This window comes from Asparagus officinalis, chromosome 10, assembly GCF_001876935.1.
Source record: "Asparagus officinalis chromosome 10, Aspof.V1, whole genome shotgun sequence".
Taxonomy (NCBI): domain Eukaryota; kingdom Viridiplantae; phylum Streptophyta; class Magnoliopsida; order Asparagales; family Asparagaceae; genus Asparagus; species Asparagus officinalis.
The window spans coordinates 73174907-73191834 of record NC_033803.1 but is presented as its reverse complement, the minus strand read 5'-3'; the positions used below and the strand labels follow the sequence as shown (position 1 = coordinate 73191834).

General features: G+C 35.7%; 1 protein-coding gene across 2 annotated transcripts; it reads left to right on the top strand.

The window, feature by feature from the left end:
• Positions 532-2238, top strand: LOC109825686. Of its 2 annotated transcripts, XM_020392556.1 has the most exons (3): positions 532-695; positions 788-1021; positions 1328-2238. In XM_020392556.1, the coding sequence occupies exons 2-3, from the start codon at positions 804-806 to the stop codon at positions 2067-2069; spliced, it is 960 nt and encodes a 319-aa protein (XP_020248145.1). In that variant the 5' UTR covers positions 532-695; positions 788-803; the 3' UTR covers positions 2070-2238. The 2 variants fall into 2 exon arrangements, with proteins under 2 accessions (XP_020248145.1, XP_020248144.1); XM_020392555.1 differs by having other exon boundaries at positions 532-1021.

The following is a 16928-nucleotide window of genomic DNA, read 5'->3' as shown; positions in this document are numbered from 1 at the left end:
CTAATTATGCATTGCTTATGTATTCAACTGGGGTATGAAACTTTTCTTATCACGTTTTGAAATAGATTCCATGATTTGATACAATGATGACTTTGACAGGAGAGTATTAAGCATAGCACAAATGAATATAGACCCCTATCTACACTGTGATAAGAATCAAGATATCAACTTTCGAAAACGACGGGACGGGGAAAATTAATTTGGAGCTCTTTAACTTGGGTTTTTTTAAAGAGGCTAAATGACATCTAAATACCACTTCTTATATATTGTTGTTTTTTAGCAGATAACTATGATAAGATGTTGTTTAGTACCTTTGATCATGCAAATGTGAAAATTTTCATCCAAATGTTTATCTATAATACTTATTTGCTAATTTTAGAGCTCTTTAACTATAAATATTTGTTAAATTTGCTACTAAATCTATCAATTTTTTTTTAAATTATCTTATTCTACTTTAAAATAAAGTTGAGATATATTTAATGATAAATTTAAGGGAAAAATGTGTCCAGACCCCAAAAGTGGGAACTTCGTGTGACTAGCCCCCCTGTACTTTGCCCCATGTGGAATAGCCCCAAATACGCATAGTATTTGCGACGAGGCCCCGAATTGACTCTTTTCAGAAAAAGCCCAGCGGAAGTTACTATCTTGCCCTCTGATGGGACTGAGCTGGGTTAATGTGCCCCTCACCTTTACAAGTACTCTCCCTCTCTTTCTCTCTCTTCCACCTAGCACCGTCATCAAGAACTCTTCATCTTCCTAATTTCTGTACGAATTTCAACGTTTCTAGGGTTTTCGCCGGAAAAATGTCGTCGTCTACGGAAAAATCCAGTAACGACTACGAGGTCGGGCACCGAGCCGAGTTGGAAGGAAAAGGCGCTTCATCTGCGGGTGGCAGCACGGAGGAAGCTACGGAAGCTACGAAAACCCTAATCGAAATGCAAAAGGAGGCATTACAATGGCGAGACCAGAAAAGGAGGACGACAATGGCTGGTCGTACCAACGAACCCCCCTCAAAAAAACAGTAAGTGTTATGTTATACTGCGAACAGACAATGCAGATTAACCCAATATTGTTAGTTCTAGGCTTATGTTATACTGCGAAGAGACAATGCAGATTAACCCAATATTGTTAGTTCTAGGCTTTGTCCAATGTTAGTTCTAAATTTATACCAACGTTAGATCTAGTTTAAGTCCAATGTTAGTTCTAATATGAGTCCAATGTTAGTTCTATAATATTACGTGTTAGCTCTATTTTGTTCCCGTTAGTGCTAGGTCTAATATTGTTTCATATGTCTTATTGAACTTACAAATTCGAAAATTTTTTGCAGGGAAAAAATTGCTCTAACAGGCTCAGCAGAAACACTAAGGTTAACGGCCAATATCGGGGCTTATTGGGCATTTATGAAGCGCCTTGCCCCGAAGATCCGTCAGTGGCATAGGGATGCATACTGCGGTTCTATATTTCAGCACTACATTTTGTTTGGGGCTCCTGCGGCTGATCGGCCCACCCTTGAGCTGCTGCTGAGCTTTTTCGATAGAGATAATAACACCTTTTGTATACCTGATTCAAAAAGTGGGGGTATGAAAAATGTTAGTTTTGATTTGCAATGGGTCCACAACCATACTTATTTCCCAATTTATGGGGAGGACATAAGGAACAATAGGGACTCAAGAAGCAGAATATGGCTGGAATACTTCGCTAAGCTTTTCATTTCTGAAGAGGGTAAGAAGTTAAAAAAATCAGAAACCAGCCAACGTAAACATCTTGAAGGGCTACTTGAACGGCTTGTTGAATCTACCAAAAAGCGGGATATCGAGGATTTTGCTCTGCTACAAATTTTGTACCAATGCTCTATGATATGGAGTCCCATAGCAGGGGAAGGTATCCCTAGACCCTTACTCAGATACCTGGATAGCATTCAGAGGGTCAATTCTGTTGCATGGGCCCCGTTCTTTTATAATGAAATTATCAGGGGCATTGGAGTTGCTTTGGAGGGAAAGAAGAAGCAAAAGGTCGCATATGTCCCAGGTTGCATGACACTATTGTGTGTAAGTTCCATATTTTACTGATCTTGTTTCATTCTAATTCGTACCTATGCATTGTTAGTTCTAACTTATTCTATGTTAGTTCTATTCTGTAGCGTGTTAGTTCTAATCTGCACAGTGTTAGTTCCGTTCTGTAGAGTGTTAGTTCTAATCTGCAGATTAGAACTCACACGCTACAGACAGATTAGAACTAACACGCTGCAGAATAGAACTAACACTCTACAGAATAGAACTAACACTGTGTTAGTTCTATTCTGTAGAGTGTTAGTTCTAATCTGCACAGTGTTAGTTCTATTCTGTAGAGTGTTAGTTCTAATCTGCACAGTGTTAGTTCTATTCTGTAGAGTGTTAGTTCTAATCTGCACAGTGTTAGTTCTATTCTGTAGAGTGTTAGTTCTAATCTGCACAGTGTTAGTTCTATTCTGTAGAGTGTTAGTTCTAATCTGCACAGTGTTAGTTCTATTCTGTAGAGTGTTAGTTCTAATCTGCACAGTGTTAGTTCTATTCTGTAGAGTGTTAGTTCTAATCTGCACAGTGTTAGTTCTATTCTGTAGAGTGTTAGTTCTAATCTGCACAGTGTTAGTTCTATTCTGTAGAGTGTTAGTTCTAATCTGCACAGTGTTAGTTCTATTCTGTAGAGTGTTAGTTCTAATCTGCACAGTGTTAGTTCTATTCTGTAGAGTGTTAGTTCTAATCTGCACAGTGTTAGTTCTATTCTGCACAGTGTTAGTTCAAGTCTGTAGCGTGTGATGGCTTGTTAGTTCTATTTTATTACACGTTATATCTAATTTATACCACGTTATATCTAATTTATGTTAGTTCTAATTTAAACCACGTTATAAACCTAATTTATACCATGTTATATCTCATTTATACCAAGTTAGTTCTATTTTATAACAAGTTAGTTCTAAAATTTTAACCAAGTTTGTTCTAATTTATACCAAGTTAGTTCTATTTTATACCATGTTAGTTCTAATTTATACCAAGTTAGTTCTAATTTATATCAAGTTAGTTCTATTTTATAACAAGTTAGTTCTAATTTAAACCACATTAGTTCTAATTTATACCAAGTTAGTTCTAATTTATACCAAGTTAGTTCTAATTTATACCAAGTTAGTTCTAATTTATACCAAGTTAGTTCTAATTTATACCAAGTTAGTTCTAATTTATACCAAGTTAGTTCTAATTTATACCAAGTTAGTTCTATTTTATACAATGTTAGATCTAATTTATACAAAGTTAGTTCTATTTTATACCAAGTTTGTTCTCATTTTATACCAAGTTAGTTCTAATTTATACCAAGTTAGTTCTAATTTATACCAAGTTAGTTCTAATTTATACCAAGTTAGTTCTAATTTATACCAAGTTATTTCTGTTCTGTAGAGTGTTAGTTCTAATCTGCACAGTGTTAGTTCTATTCTGTAGAGTGTTAGTTCTAATCTGCACAGTGTTAGTTCTATTCTGTAGAGTGTTAGTTCTAATCTGCACAGTGTTAGTTCTATTCTGTAGAGTGTTAGTTCTAATCTGCACAGTGTTAGTTCTATTCTGTAGAGTGTTAGTTCTAATCTGCACAGTGTTAGTTCTATTCTGTAGAGTGTTAGTTCTAATCTGCACAGTGTTAGTTCTATTCTGTAGAGTGTTAGTTCTAATCTGCACAGTGTTAGTTCTATTCTGTAGAGTGTTAGTTCTAATCTGCACAGTGTTAGTTCTATTCTGTAGAGTGTTAGTTCTAATCTGCACAGTGTTAGTTCTATTCTGTAGAGTGTTAGTTCTAATCTGCACAGTGTTAGTTCTATTCTGTAGAGTGTTAGTTCTAATCTGCACAGTGTTAGTTCTATTCTGTAGAGTGTTAGTTCTAATCTGCACAGTGTTAGTTCTATTCTGTAGAGTGTTAGTTCTAATCTGCACAGTGTTAGTTCTATTCTGTAGAGTGTTAGTTCTAATCTGCACAGTGTTAGTTCTATTCTGTAGAGTGTTAGTTCTAATCTGCACAGTGTTAGTTCTATTCTGTAGAGTGTTAGTTCTAATCTGCACAGTGTTAGTTCTATTCTGTAGAGTGTTAGTTCTAATCTGCACAGTGTTAGTTCTATTCTGTAGAGTGTTAGTTCTAATCTGCACAGTGTTAGTTCTATTCTGTAGAGTGTTAGTTCTAATCTGCACAGTGTTAGTTCTATTCTGTAGAGTGTTAGTTCTAATCTGCACAGTGTTAGTTCTATTCTGTAGAGTGTTAGTTCTAATCTGCACAGTGTTAGTTCTATTCTGTAGAGTGTTAGTTCTAATCTGCACAGTGTTAGTTCTATTCTGTAGAGTGTTAGTTCTAATCTGCACAGTGTTAGTTCTATTCTGTAGAGTGTTAGTTCTAATCTGCACAGTGTTAGTTCTATTCTGTAGAGTGTTAGTTCTAATCTGCACAGTGTTAGTTCTATTCTGTAGAGTGTTAGTTCTAATCTGCACAGTGTTAGTTCTATTCTGTAGAGTGTTAGTTCTAATCTGCACAGTGTTAGTTCTATTCTGTAGAGTGTTAGTTCTAATCTGCACAGTGTTAGTTCTATTCTGTAGAGTGTTAGTTCTAATCTGCACAGTGTTAGTTCTATTCTGTAGAGTGTTAGTTCTAATCTGCACAGTGTTAGTTCTATTCTGTAGAGTGTTAGTTCTAATCTGCACAGTGTTAGTTCTATTCTGTAGAGTGTTAGTTCTAATCTGCACAGTGTTAGTTCTATTCTGTAGAGTGTTAGTTCTAATCTGCACAGTGTTAGTTCTATTCTGTAGAGTGTTAGTTCTAATCTGCACAGTGTTAGTTCTATTCTGTAGAGTGTTAGTTCTAATCTGCACAGTGTTAGTTCTATTCTGTAGAGTGTTAGTTCTAATCTGCACAGTGTTAGTTCTATTCTGTAGAGTGTTAGTTCTAATCTGCACAGTGTTAGTTCTATTCTGTAGAGTGTTAGTTCTAATCTGCACAGTGTTAGTTCTATTCTGTAGAGTGTTAGTTCTAATCTGCACAGTGTTAGTTCTATTCTGTAGAGTGTTAGTTCTAATCTGCACAGTGTTAGTTCTATTCTGTAGAGTGTTAGTTCTAATCTGCACAGTGTTAGTTCTATTCTGTAGAGTGTTAGTTCTAATCTGCACAGTGTTAGTTCTATTCTGTAGAGTGTTAGTTCTAATCTGCACAGTGTTAGTTCTATTCTGTAGAGTGTTAGTTCTAATCTGCACAGTGTTAGTTCTATTCTGTAGAGTGTTAGTTCTAATCTGCACAGTGTTAGTTCTATTCTGTAGAGTGTTAGTTCTAATCTGCACAGTGTTAGTTCTATTCTGTAGAGTGTTAGTTCTAATCTGCACAGTGTTAGTTCTATTCTGTAGAGTGTTAGTTCTAATCTGCACAGTGTTAGTTCTATTCTGTAGAGTGTTAGTTCTAATCTGCACAGTGTTAGTTCTATTCTGTAGAGTGTTAGTTCTAATCTGCACAGTGTTAGTTCTATTCTGTAGAGTGTTAGTTCTAATCTGCACAGTGTTAGTTCTATTCTGTAGAGTGTTAGTTCTAATCTGCACAGTGTTAGTTCTATTCTGTAGAGTGTTAGTTCTAATCTGCACAGTGTTAGTTCTATTCTGTAGAGTGTTAGTTCTAATCTGCACAGTGTTAGTTCTATTCTGTAGAGTGTTAGTTCTAATCTGCACAGTGTTAGTTCTATTCTGTAGAGTGTTAGTTCTAATCTGCACAGTGTTAGTTCTATTCTGTAGAGTGTTAGTTCTAATCTGCACAGTGTTAGTTCTATTCTGTAGAGTGTTAGTTCTAATCTGCACAGTGTTAGTTCTATTCTGTAGAGTGTTAGTTCTAATCTGCACAGTGTTAGTTCTATTCTGTAGAGTGTTAGTTCTAATCTGCACAGTGTTAGTTCTATTCTGTAGAGTGTTAGTTCTAATCTGCACAGTGTTAGTTCTATTCTGTAGAGTGTTAGTTCTAATCTGCACAGTGTTAGTTCTATTCTGTAGAGTGTTAGTTCTAATCTGCACAGTGTTAGTTCTATTCTGTAGAGTGTTAGTTCTAATCTGCACAGTGTTAGTTCTATTCTGTAGAGTGTTAGTTCTAATCTGCACAGTGTTAGTTCTATTCTGTAGAGTGTTAGTTCTAATCTGCACAGTGTTAGTTCTATTCTGTAGAGTGTTAGTTCTAATCTGCACAGTGTTAGTTCTATTCTGTAGAGTGTTAGTTCTAATCTGCACAGTGTTAGTTCTATTCTGTAGAGTGTTAGTTCTAATCTGCACAGTGTTAGTTCTATTCTGTAGAGTGTTAGTTCTAATCTGCACAGTGTTAGTTCTATTCTGTAGAGTGTTAGTTCTAATCTGCACAGTGTTAGTTCTATTCTGTAGAGTGTTAGTTCTAATCTGCACAGTGTTAGTTCTATTCTGTAGAGTGTTAGTTCTAATCTGCACAGTGTTAGTTCTATTCTGTAGAGTGTTAGTTCTAATCTGCACAGTGTTAGTTCTATTCTGTAGAGTGTTAGTTCTAATCTGCACAGTGTTAGTTCTATTCTGTAGAGTGTTAGTTCTAATCTGCACAGTGTTAGTTCTATTCTGTAGAGTGTTAGTTCTAATCTGCACAGTGTTAGTTCTATTCTGTAGAGTGTTAGTTCTAATCTGCACAGTGTTAGTTCTATTCTGTAGAGTGTTAGTTCTAATCTGCACAGTGTTAGTTCTATTCTGTAGAGTGTTAGTTCTAATCTGCACAGTGTTAGTTCTATTCTGTAGAGTGTTAGTTCTAATCTGCACAGTGTTAGTTCTATTCTGTAGAGTGTTAGTTCTAATCTGCACAGTGTTAGTTCTATTCTGTAGAGTGTTAGTTCTAATCTGCACAGTGTTAGTTCTATTCTGTAGAGTGTTAGTTCTAATCTGCACAGTGTTAGTTCTATTCTGTAGAGTGTTAGTTCTAATCTGCACAGTGTTAGTTCTATTCTGTAGAGTGTTAGTTCTAATCTGCACAGTGTTAGTTCTATTCTGTAGAGTGTTAGTTCTAATCTGCACAGTGTTAGTTCTATTCTGTAGAGTGTTAGTTCTAATCTGCACAGTGTTAGTTCTATTCTGTAGAGTGTTAGTTCTAATCTGCACAGTGTTAGTTCTATTCTGTAGAGTGTTAGTTCTAATCTGCACAGTGTTAGTTCTATTCTGTAGAGTGTTAGTTCTAATCTGCACAGTGTTAGTTCTATTCTGTAGAGTGTTAGTTCTAATCTGCACAGTGTTAGTTCTATTCTGTAGAGTGTTAGTTCTAATCTGCACAGTGTTAGTTCTATTCTGTAGAGTGTTAGTTCTAATCTGCACAGTGTTAGTTCTATTCTGTAGAGTGTTAGTTCTAATCTGCACAGTGTTAGTTCTATTCTGTAGAGTGTTAGTTCTAATCTGCACAGTGTTAGTTCTATTCTGTAGAGTGTTAGTTCTAATCTGCACAGTGTTAGTTCTATTCTGTAGAGTGTTAGTTCTAATCTGCACAGTGTTAGTTCTATTCTGTAGAGTGTTAGTTCTAATCTGCACAGTGTTAGTTCTATTCTGTAGAGTGTTAGTTCTAATCTGCACAGTGTTAGTTCTATTCTGTAGAGTGTTAGTTCTAATCTGCACAGTGTTAGTTCTATTCTGTAGAGTGTTAGTTCTAATCTGCACAGTGTTAGTTCTATTCTGTAGAGTGTTAGTTCTAATCTGCACAGTGTTAGTTCTATTCTGTAGAGTGTTAGTTCTAATCTGCACAGTGTTAGTTCTATTCTGTAGAGTGTTAGTTCTAATCTGCACAGTGTTAGTTCTATTCTGTAGAGTGTTAGTTCTAATCTGCACAGTGTTAGTTCTATTCTGTAGAGTGTTAGTTCTAATCTGCACAGTGTTAGTTCTATTCTGTAGAGTGTTAGTTCTAATCTGCACAGTGTTAGTTCTATTCTGTAGAGTGTTAGTTCTAATCTGCACAGTGTTAGTTCTATTCTGTAGAGTGTTAGTTCTAATCTGCACAGTGTTAGTTCTATTCTGTAGAGTGTTAGTTCTAATCTGCACAGTGTTAGTTCTATTCTGTAGAGTGTTAGTTCTAATCTGCACAGTGTTAGTTCTATTCTGTAGAGTGTTAGTTCTAATCTGCACAGTGTTAGTTCTATTCTGTAGAGTGTTAGTTCTAATCTGCACAGTGTTAGTTCTATTCTGTAGAGTGTTAGTTCTAATCTGCACAGTGTTAGTTCTATTCTGTAGAGTGTTAGTTCTAATCTGCACAGTGTTAGTTCTATTCTGTAGAGTGTTAGTTCTAATCTGCACAGTGTTAGTTCTATTCTGTAGAGTGTTAGTTCTAATCTGCACAGTGTTAGTTCTATTCTGTAGAGTGTTAGTTCTAATCTGCACAGTGTTAGTTCTATTCTGTAGAGTGTTAGTTCTAATCTGCACAGTGTTAGTTCTATTCTGTAGAGTGTTAGTTCTAATCTGCACAGTGTTAGTTCTATTCTGTAGAGTGTTAGTTCTAATCTGCACAGTGTTAGTTCTATTCTGTAGAGTGTTAGTTCTAATCTGCACAGTGTTAGTTCTATTCTGTAGAGTGTTAGTTCTAATCTGCACAGTGTTAGTTCTATTCTGTAGAGTGTTAGTTCTAATCTGCACAGTGTTAGTTCTATTCTGTAGAGTGTTAGTTCTAATCTGCACAGTGTTAGTTCTATTCTGTAGAGTGTTAGTTCTAATCTGCACAGTGTTAGTTCTATTCTGTAGAGTGTTAGTTCTAATCTGCACAGTGTTAGTTCTATTCTGTAGAGTGTTAGTTCTAATCTGCACAGTGTTAGTTCTATTCTGTAGAGTGTTAGTTCTAATCTGCACAGTGTTAGTTCTATTCTGTAGAGTGTTAGTTCTAATCTGCACAGTGTTAGTTCTATTCTGTAGAGTGTTAGTTCTAATCTGCACAGTGTTAGTTCTATTCTGTAGAGTGTTAGTTCTAATCTGCACAGTGTTAGTTCTATTCTGTAGAGTGTTAGTTCTAATCTGCACAGTGTTAGTTCTATTCTGTAGAGTGTTAGTTCTAATCTGCACAGTGTTAGTTCTATTCTGTAGAGTGTTAGTTCTAATCTGCACAGTGTTAGTTCTATTCTGTAGAGTGTTAGTTCTAATCTGCACAGTGTTAGTTCTATTCTGTAGAGTGTTAGTTCTAATCTGCACAGTGTTAGTTCTATTCTGTAGAGTGTTAGTTCTAATCTGCACAGTGTTAGTTCTATTCTGTAGAGTGTTAGTTCTAATCTGCACAGTGTTAGTTCTATTCTGTAGAGTGTTAGTTCTAATCTGCACAGTGTTAGTTCTATTCTGTAGAGTGTTAGTTCTAATCTGCACAGTGTTAGTTCTATTCTGTAGAGTGTTAGTTCTAATCTGCACAGTGTTAGTTCTATTCTGTAGAGTGTTAGTTCTAATCTGCACAGTGTTAGTTCTATTCTGTAGAGTGTTAGTTCTAATCTGCACAGTGTTAGTTCTATTCTGTAGAGTGTTAGTTCTAATCTGCACAGTGTTAGTTCTATTCTGTAGAGTGTTAGTTCTAATCTGCACAGTGTTAGTTCTATTCTGTAGAGTGTTAGTTCTAATCTGCACAGTGTTAGTTCTATTCTGTAGAGTGTTAGTTCTAATCTGCACAGTGTTAGTTCTATTCTGTAGAGTGTTAGTTCTAATCTGCACAGTGTTAGTTCTATTCTGTAGAGTGTTAGTTCTAATCTGCACAGTGTTAGTTCTATTCTGTAGAGTGTTAGTTCTAATCTGCACAGTGTTAGTTCTATTCTGTAGAGTGTTAGTTCTAATCTGCACAGTGTTAGTTCTATTCTGTAGAGTGTTAGTTCTAATCTGCACAGTGTTAGTTCTATTCTGTAGAGTGTTAGTTCTAATCTGCACAGTGTTAGTTCTATTCTGTAGAGTGTTAGTTCTAATCTGCACAGTGTTAGTTCTATTCTGTAGAGTGTTAGTTCTAATCTGCACAGTGTTAGTTCTATTCTGTAGAGTGTTAGTTCTAATCTGCACAGTGTTAGTTCTATTCTGTAGAGTGTTAGTTCTAATCTGCACAGTGTTAGTTCTATTCTGTAGAGTGTTAGTTCTAATCTGCACAGTGTTAGTTCTATTCTGTAGAGTGTTAGTTCTAATCTGCACAGTGTTAGTTCTATTCTGTAGAGTGTTAGTTCTAATCTGCACAGTGTTAGTTCTATTCTGTAGAGTGTTAGTTCTAATCTGCACAGTGTTAGTTCTATTCTGTAGAGTGTTAGTTCTAATCTGCACAGTGTTAGTTCTATTCTGTAGAGTGTTAGTTCTAATCTGCACAGTGTTAGTTCTATTCTGTAGAGTGTTAGTTCTAATCTGCACAGTGTTAGTTCTATTCTGTAGAGTGTTAGTTCTAATCTGCACAGTGTTAGTTCTATTCTGTAGAGTGTTAGTTCTAATCTGCACAGTGTTAGTTCTATTCTGTAGAGTGTTAGTTCTAATCTGCACAGTGTTAGTTCTATTCTGTAGAGTGTTAGTTCTAATCTGCACAGTGTTAGTTCTATTCTGTAGAGTGTTAGTTCTAATCTGCACAGTGTTAGTTCTATTCTGTAGAGTGTTAGTTCTAATCTGCACAGTGTTAGTTCTATTCTGTAGAGTGTTAGTTCTAATCTGCACAGTGTTAGTTCTATTCTGTAGAGTGTTAGTTCTAATCTGCACAGTGTTAGTTCTATTCTGTAGAGTGTTAGTTCTAATCTGCACAGTGTTAGTTCTATTCTGTAGAGTGTTAGTTCTAATCTGCACAGTGTTAGTTCTATTCTGTAGAGTGTTAGTTCTAATCTGCACAGTGTTAGTTCTATTCTGTAGAGTGTTAGTTCTAATCTGCACAGTGTTAGTTCTATTCTGTAGAGTGTTAGTTCTAATCTGCACAGTGTTAGTTCTATTCTGTAGAGTGTTAGTTCTAATCTGCACAGTGTTAGTTCTATTCTGTAGAGTGTTAGTTCTAATCTGCACAGTGTTAGTTCTATTCTGTAGAGTGTTAGTTCTAATCTGCACAGTGTTAGTTCTATTCTGTAGAGTGTTAGTTCTAATCTGCACAGTGTTAGTTCTATTCTGTAGAGTGTTAGTTCTAATCTGCACAGTGTTAGTTCTATTCTGTAGAGTGTTAGTTCTAATCTGCACAGTGTTAGTTCTATTCTGTAGAGTGTTAGTTCTAATCTGCACAGTGTTAGTTCTATTCTGTAGAGTGTTAGTTCTAATCTGCACAGTGTTAGTTCTATTCTGTAGAGTGTTAGTTCTAATCTGCACAGTGTTAGTTCTATTCTGTAGAGTGTTAGTTCTAATCTGCACAGTGTTAGTTCTATTCTGTAGAGTGTTAGTTCTAATCTGCACAGTGTTAGTTCTATTCTGTAGAGTGTTAGTTCTAATCTGCACAGTGTTAGTTCTATTCTGTAGAGTGTTAGTTCTAATCTGCACAGTGTTAGTTCTATTCTGTAGAGTGTTAGTTCTAATCTGCACAGTGTTAGTTCTATTCTGTAGAGTGTTAGTTCTAATCTGCACAGTGTTAGTTCTATTCTGTAGAGTGTTAGTTCTAATCTGCACAGTGTTAGTTCTATTCTGTAGAGTGTTAGTTCTAATCTGCACAGTGTTAGTTCTATTCTGTAGAGTGTTAGTTCTAATCTGCACAGTGTTAGTTCTATTCTGTAGAGTGTTAGTTCTAATCTGCACAGTGTTAGTTCTATTCTGTAGAGTGTTAGTTCTAATCTGCACAGTGTTAGTTCTATTCTGTAGAGTGTTAGTTCTAATCTGCACAGTGTTAGTTCTATTCTGTAGAGTGTTAGTTCTAATCTGCACAGTGTTAGTTCTATTCTGTAGAGTGTTAGTTCTAATCTGCACAGTGTTAGTTCTATTCTGTAGAGTGTTAGTTCTAATCTGCACAGTGTTAGTTCTATTCTGTAGAGTGTTAGTTCTAATCTGCACAGTGTTAGTTCTATTCTGTAGAGTGTTAGTTCTAATCTGCACAGTGTTAGTTCTATTCTGTAGAGTGTTAGTTCTAATCTGCACAGTGTTAGTTCTATTCTGTAGAGTGTTAGTTCTAATCTGCACAGTGTTAGTTCTATTCTGTAGAGTGTTAGTTCTAATCTGCACAGTGTTAGTTCTATTCTGTAGAGTGTTAGTTCTAATCTGCACAGTGTTAGTTCTATTCTGTAGAGTGTTAGTTCTAATCTGCACAGTGTTAGTTCTATTCTGTAGAGTGTTAGTTCTAATCTGCACAGTGTTAGTTCTATTCTGTAGAGTGTTAGTTCTAATCTGCACAGTGTTAGTTCTATTCTGTAGAGTGTTAGTTCTAATCTGCACAGTGTTAGTTCTATTCTGTAGAGTGTTAGTTCTAATCTGCACAGTGTTAGTTCTATTCTGTAGAGTGTTAGTTCTAATCTGCACAGTGTTAGTTCTATTCTGTAGAGTGTTAGTTCTAATCTGCACAGTGTTAGTTCTATTCTGTAGAGTGTTAGTTCTAATCTGCACAGTGTTAGTTCTATTCTGTAGAGTGTTAGTTCTAATCTGCACAGTGTTAGTTCTATTCTGTAGAGTGTTAGTTCTAATCTGCACAGTGTTAGTTCTATTCTGTAGAGTGTTAGTTCTAATCTGCACAGTGTTAGTTCTATTCTGTAGAGTGTTAGTTCTAATCTGCACAGTGTTAGTTCTATTCTGTAGAGTGTTAGTTCTAATCTGCACAGTGTTAGTTCTATTCTGTAGAGTGTTAGTTCTAATCTGCACAGTGTTAGTTCTATTCTGTAGAGTGTTAGTTCTAATCTGCACAGTGTTAGTTCTATTCTGTAGAGTGTTAGTTCTAATCTGCACAGTGTTAGTTCTATTCTGTAGAGTGTTAGTTCTAATCTGCACAGTGTTAGTTCTATTCTGTAGAGTGTTAGTTCTAATCTGCACAGTGTTAGTTCTATTCTGTAGAGTGTTAGTTCTAATCTGCACAGTGTTAGTTCTATTCTGTAGAGTGTTAGTTCTAATCTGCACAGTGTTAGTTCTATTCTGTAGAGTGTTAGTTCTAATCTGCACAGTGTTAGTTCTATTCTGTAGAGTGTTAGTTCTAATCTGCACAGTGTTAGTTCTATTCTGTAGAGTGTTAGTTCTAATCTGCACAGTGTTAGTTCTATTCTGTAGAGTGTTAGTTCTAATCTGCACAGTGTTAGTTCTATTCTGTAGAGTGTTAGTTCTAATCTGCACAGTGTTAGTTCTATTCTGTAGAGTGTTAGTTCTAATCTGCACAGTGTTAGTTCTATTCTGTAGAGTGTTAGTTCTAATCTGCACAGTGTTAGTTCTATTCTGTAGAGTGTTAGTTCTAATCTGCACAGTGTTAGTTCTATTCTGTAGAGTGTTAGTTCTAATCTGCACAGTGTTAGTTCTATTCTGTAGAGTGTTAGTTCTAATCTGCACAGTGTTAGTTCTATTCTGTAGAGTGTTAGTTCTAATCTGCACAGTGTTAGTTCTATTCTGTAGAGTGTTAGTTCTAATCTGCACAGTGTTAGTTCTATTCTGTAGAGTGTTAGTTCTAATCTGCACAGTGTTAGTTCTATTCTGTAGAGTGTTAGTTCTAATCTGCACAGTGTTAGTTCTATTCTGTAGAGTGTTAGTTCTAATCTGCACAGTGTTAGTTCTATTCTGTAGAGTGTTAGTTCTAATCTGCACAGTGTTAGTTCTATTCTGTAGAGTGTTAGTTCTAATCTGCACAGTGTTAGTTCTATTCTGTAGAGTGTTAGTTCTAATCTGCACAGTGTTAGTTCTATTCTGTAGAGTGTTAGTTCTAATCTGCACAGTGTTAGTTCTATTCTGTAGAGTGTTAGTTCTAATCTGCACAGTGTTAGTTCTATTCTGTAGAGTGTTAGTTCTAATCTGCACAGTGTTAGTTCTATTCTGTAGAGTGTTAGTTCTAATCTGCACAGTGTTAGTTCTATTCTGTAGAGTGTTAGTTCTAATCTGCACAGTGTTAGTTCTATTCTGTAGAGTGTTAGTTCTAATCTGCACAGTGTTAGTTCTATTCTGTAGAGTGTTAGTTCTAATCTGCACAGTGTTAGTTCTATTCTGTAGAGTGTTAGTTCTAATCTGCACAGTGTTAGTTCTATTCTGTAGAGTGTTAGTTCTAATCTGCACAGTGTTAGTTCTATTCTGTAGAGTGTTAGTTCTAATCTGCACAGTGTTAGTTCTATTCTGTAGAGTGTTAGTTCTAATCTGCACAGTGTTAGTTCTATTCTGTAGAGTGTTAGTTCTAATCTGCACAGTGTTAGTTCTATTCTGTAGAGTGTTAGTTCTAATCTGCACAGTGTTAGTTCTATTCTGTAGAGTGTTAGTTCTAATCTGCACAGTGTTAGTTCTATTCTGTAGAGTGTTAGTTCTAATCTGCACAGTGTTAGTTCTATTCTGTAGAGTGTTAGTTCTAATCTGCACAGTGTTAGTTCTATTCTGTAGAGTGTTAGTTCTAATCTGCACAGTGTTAGTTCTATTCTGTAGAGTGTTAGTTCTAATCTGCACAGTGTTAGTTCTATTCTGTAGAGTGTTAGTTCTAATCTGCACAGTGTTAGTTCTATTCTGTAGAGTGTTAGTTCTAATCTGCACAGTGTTAGTTCTATTCTGTAGAGTGTTAGTTCTAATCTGCACAGTGTTAGTTCTATTCTGTAGAGTGTTAGTTCTAATCTGCACAGTGTTAGTTCTATTCTGTAGAGTGTTAGTTCTAATCTGCACAGTGTTAGTTCTATTCTGTAGAGTGTTAGTTCTAATCTGCACAGTGTTAGTTCTATTCTGTAGAGTGTTAGTTCTAATCTGCACAGTGTTAGTTCTATTCTGTAGAGTGTTAGTTCTAATCTGCACAGTGTTAGTTCTATTCTGTAGAGTGTTAGTTCTAATCTGCACAGTGTTAGTTCTATTCTGTAGAGTGTTAGTTCTAATCTGCACAGTGTTAGTTCTATTCTGTAGAGTGTTAGTTCTAATCTGCACAGTGTTAGTTCTATTCTGTAGAGTGTTAGTTCTAATCTGCACAGTGTTAGTTCTATTCTGTAGAGTGTTAGTTCTAATCTGCACAGTGTTAGTTCTATTCTGTAGAGTGTTAGTTCTAATCTGCACAGTGTTAGTTCTATTCTGTAGAGTGTTAGTTCTAATCTGCACAGTGTTAGTTCTATTCTGTAGAGTGTTAGTTCTAATCTGCACAGTGTTAGTTCTATTCTGTAGAGTGTTAGTTCTAATCTGCACAGTGTTAGTTCTATTCTGTAGAGTGTTAGTTCTAATCTGCACAGTGTTAGTTCTATTCTGTAGAGTGTTAGTTCTAATCTGCACAGTGTTAGTTCTATTCTGTAGAGTGTTAGTTCTAATCTGCACAGTGTTAGTTCTATTCTGTAGAGTGTTAGTTCTAATCTGCACAGTGTTAGTTCTATTCTGTAGAGTGTTAGTTCTAATCTGCACAGTGTTAGTTCTATTCTGTAGAGTGTTAGTTCTAATCTGCACAGTGTTAGTTCTATTCTGTAGAGTGTTAGTTCTAATCTGCACAGTGTTAGTTCTATTCTGTAGAGTGTTAGTTCTAATCTGCACAGTGTTAGTTCTATTCTGTAGAGTGTTAGTTCTAATCTGCACAGTGTTAGTTCTATTCTGTAGAGTGTTAGTTCTAATCTGCACAGTGTTAGTTCTATTCTGTAGAGTGTTAGTTCTAATCTGCACAGTGTTAGTTCTATTCTGTAGAGTGTTAGTTCTAATCTGCACAGTGTTAGTTCTATTCTGTAGAGTGTTAGTTCTAATCTGCACAGTGTTAGTTCTATTCTGTAGAGTGTTAGTTCTAATCTGCACAGTGTTAGTTCTATTCTGTAGAGTGTTAGTTCTAATCTGCACAGTGTTAGTTCTATTCTGTAGAGTGTTAGTTCTAATCTGCACAGTGTTAGTTCTATTCTGTAGAGTGTTAGTTCTAATCTGCACAGTGTTAGTTCTATTCTGTAGAGTGTTAGTTCTAATCTGCACAGTGTTAGTTCTATTCTGTAGAGTGTTAGTTCTAATCTGCACAGTGTTAGTTCTATTCTGTAGAGTGTTAGTTCTAATCTGCACAGTGTTAGTTCTATTCTGTAGAGTGTTAGTTCTAATCTGCACAGTGTTAGTTCTATTCTGTAGAGTGTTAGTTCTAATCTGCACAGTGTTAGTTCTATTCTGTAGAGTGTTAGTTCTAATCTGCACAGTGTTAGTTCTATTCTGTAGAGTGTTAGTTCTAATCTGCACAGTGTTAGTTCTATTCTGTAGAGTGTTAGTTCTAATCTGCACAGTGTTAGTTCTATTCTGTAGAGTGTTAGTTCTAATCTGCACAGTGTTAGTTCTATTCTGTAGAGTGTTAGTTCTAATCTGCACAGTGTTAGTTCTATTCTGTAGAGTGTTAGTTCTAATCTGCACAGTGTTAGTTCTATTCTGTAGAGTGTTAGTTCTAATCTGCACAGTGTTAGTTCTATTCTGTAGAGTGTTAGTTCTAATCTGCACAGTGTTAGTTCTATTCTGTAGAGTGTTAGTTCTAATCTGCACAGTGTTAGTTCTATTCTGTAGAGTGTTAGTTCTAATCTGCACAGTGTTAGTTCTATTCTGTAGAGTGTTAGTTCTAATCTGCACAGTGTTAGTTCTATTCTGTAGAGTGTTAGTTCTAATCTGCACAGTGTTAGTTCTATTCTGTAGAGTGTTAGTTCTAATCTGCACAGTGTTAGTTCTATTCTGTAGAGTGTTAGTTCTAATCTGCACAGTGTTAGTTCTATTCTGTAGAGTGTTAGTTCTAATCTGCACAGTGTTAGTTCTATTCTGTAGAGTGTTAGTTCTAATCTGCACAGTGTTAGTTCTATTCTGTAGAGTGTTAGTTCTAATCTGCACAGTGTTAGTTCTATTCTGTAGAGTGTTAGTTCTAATCTG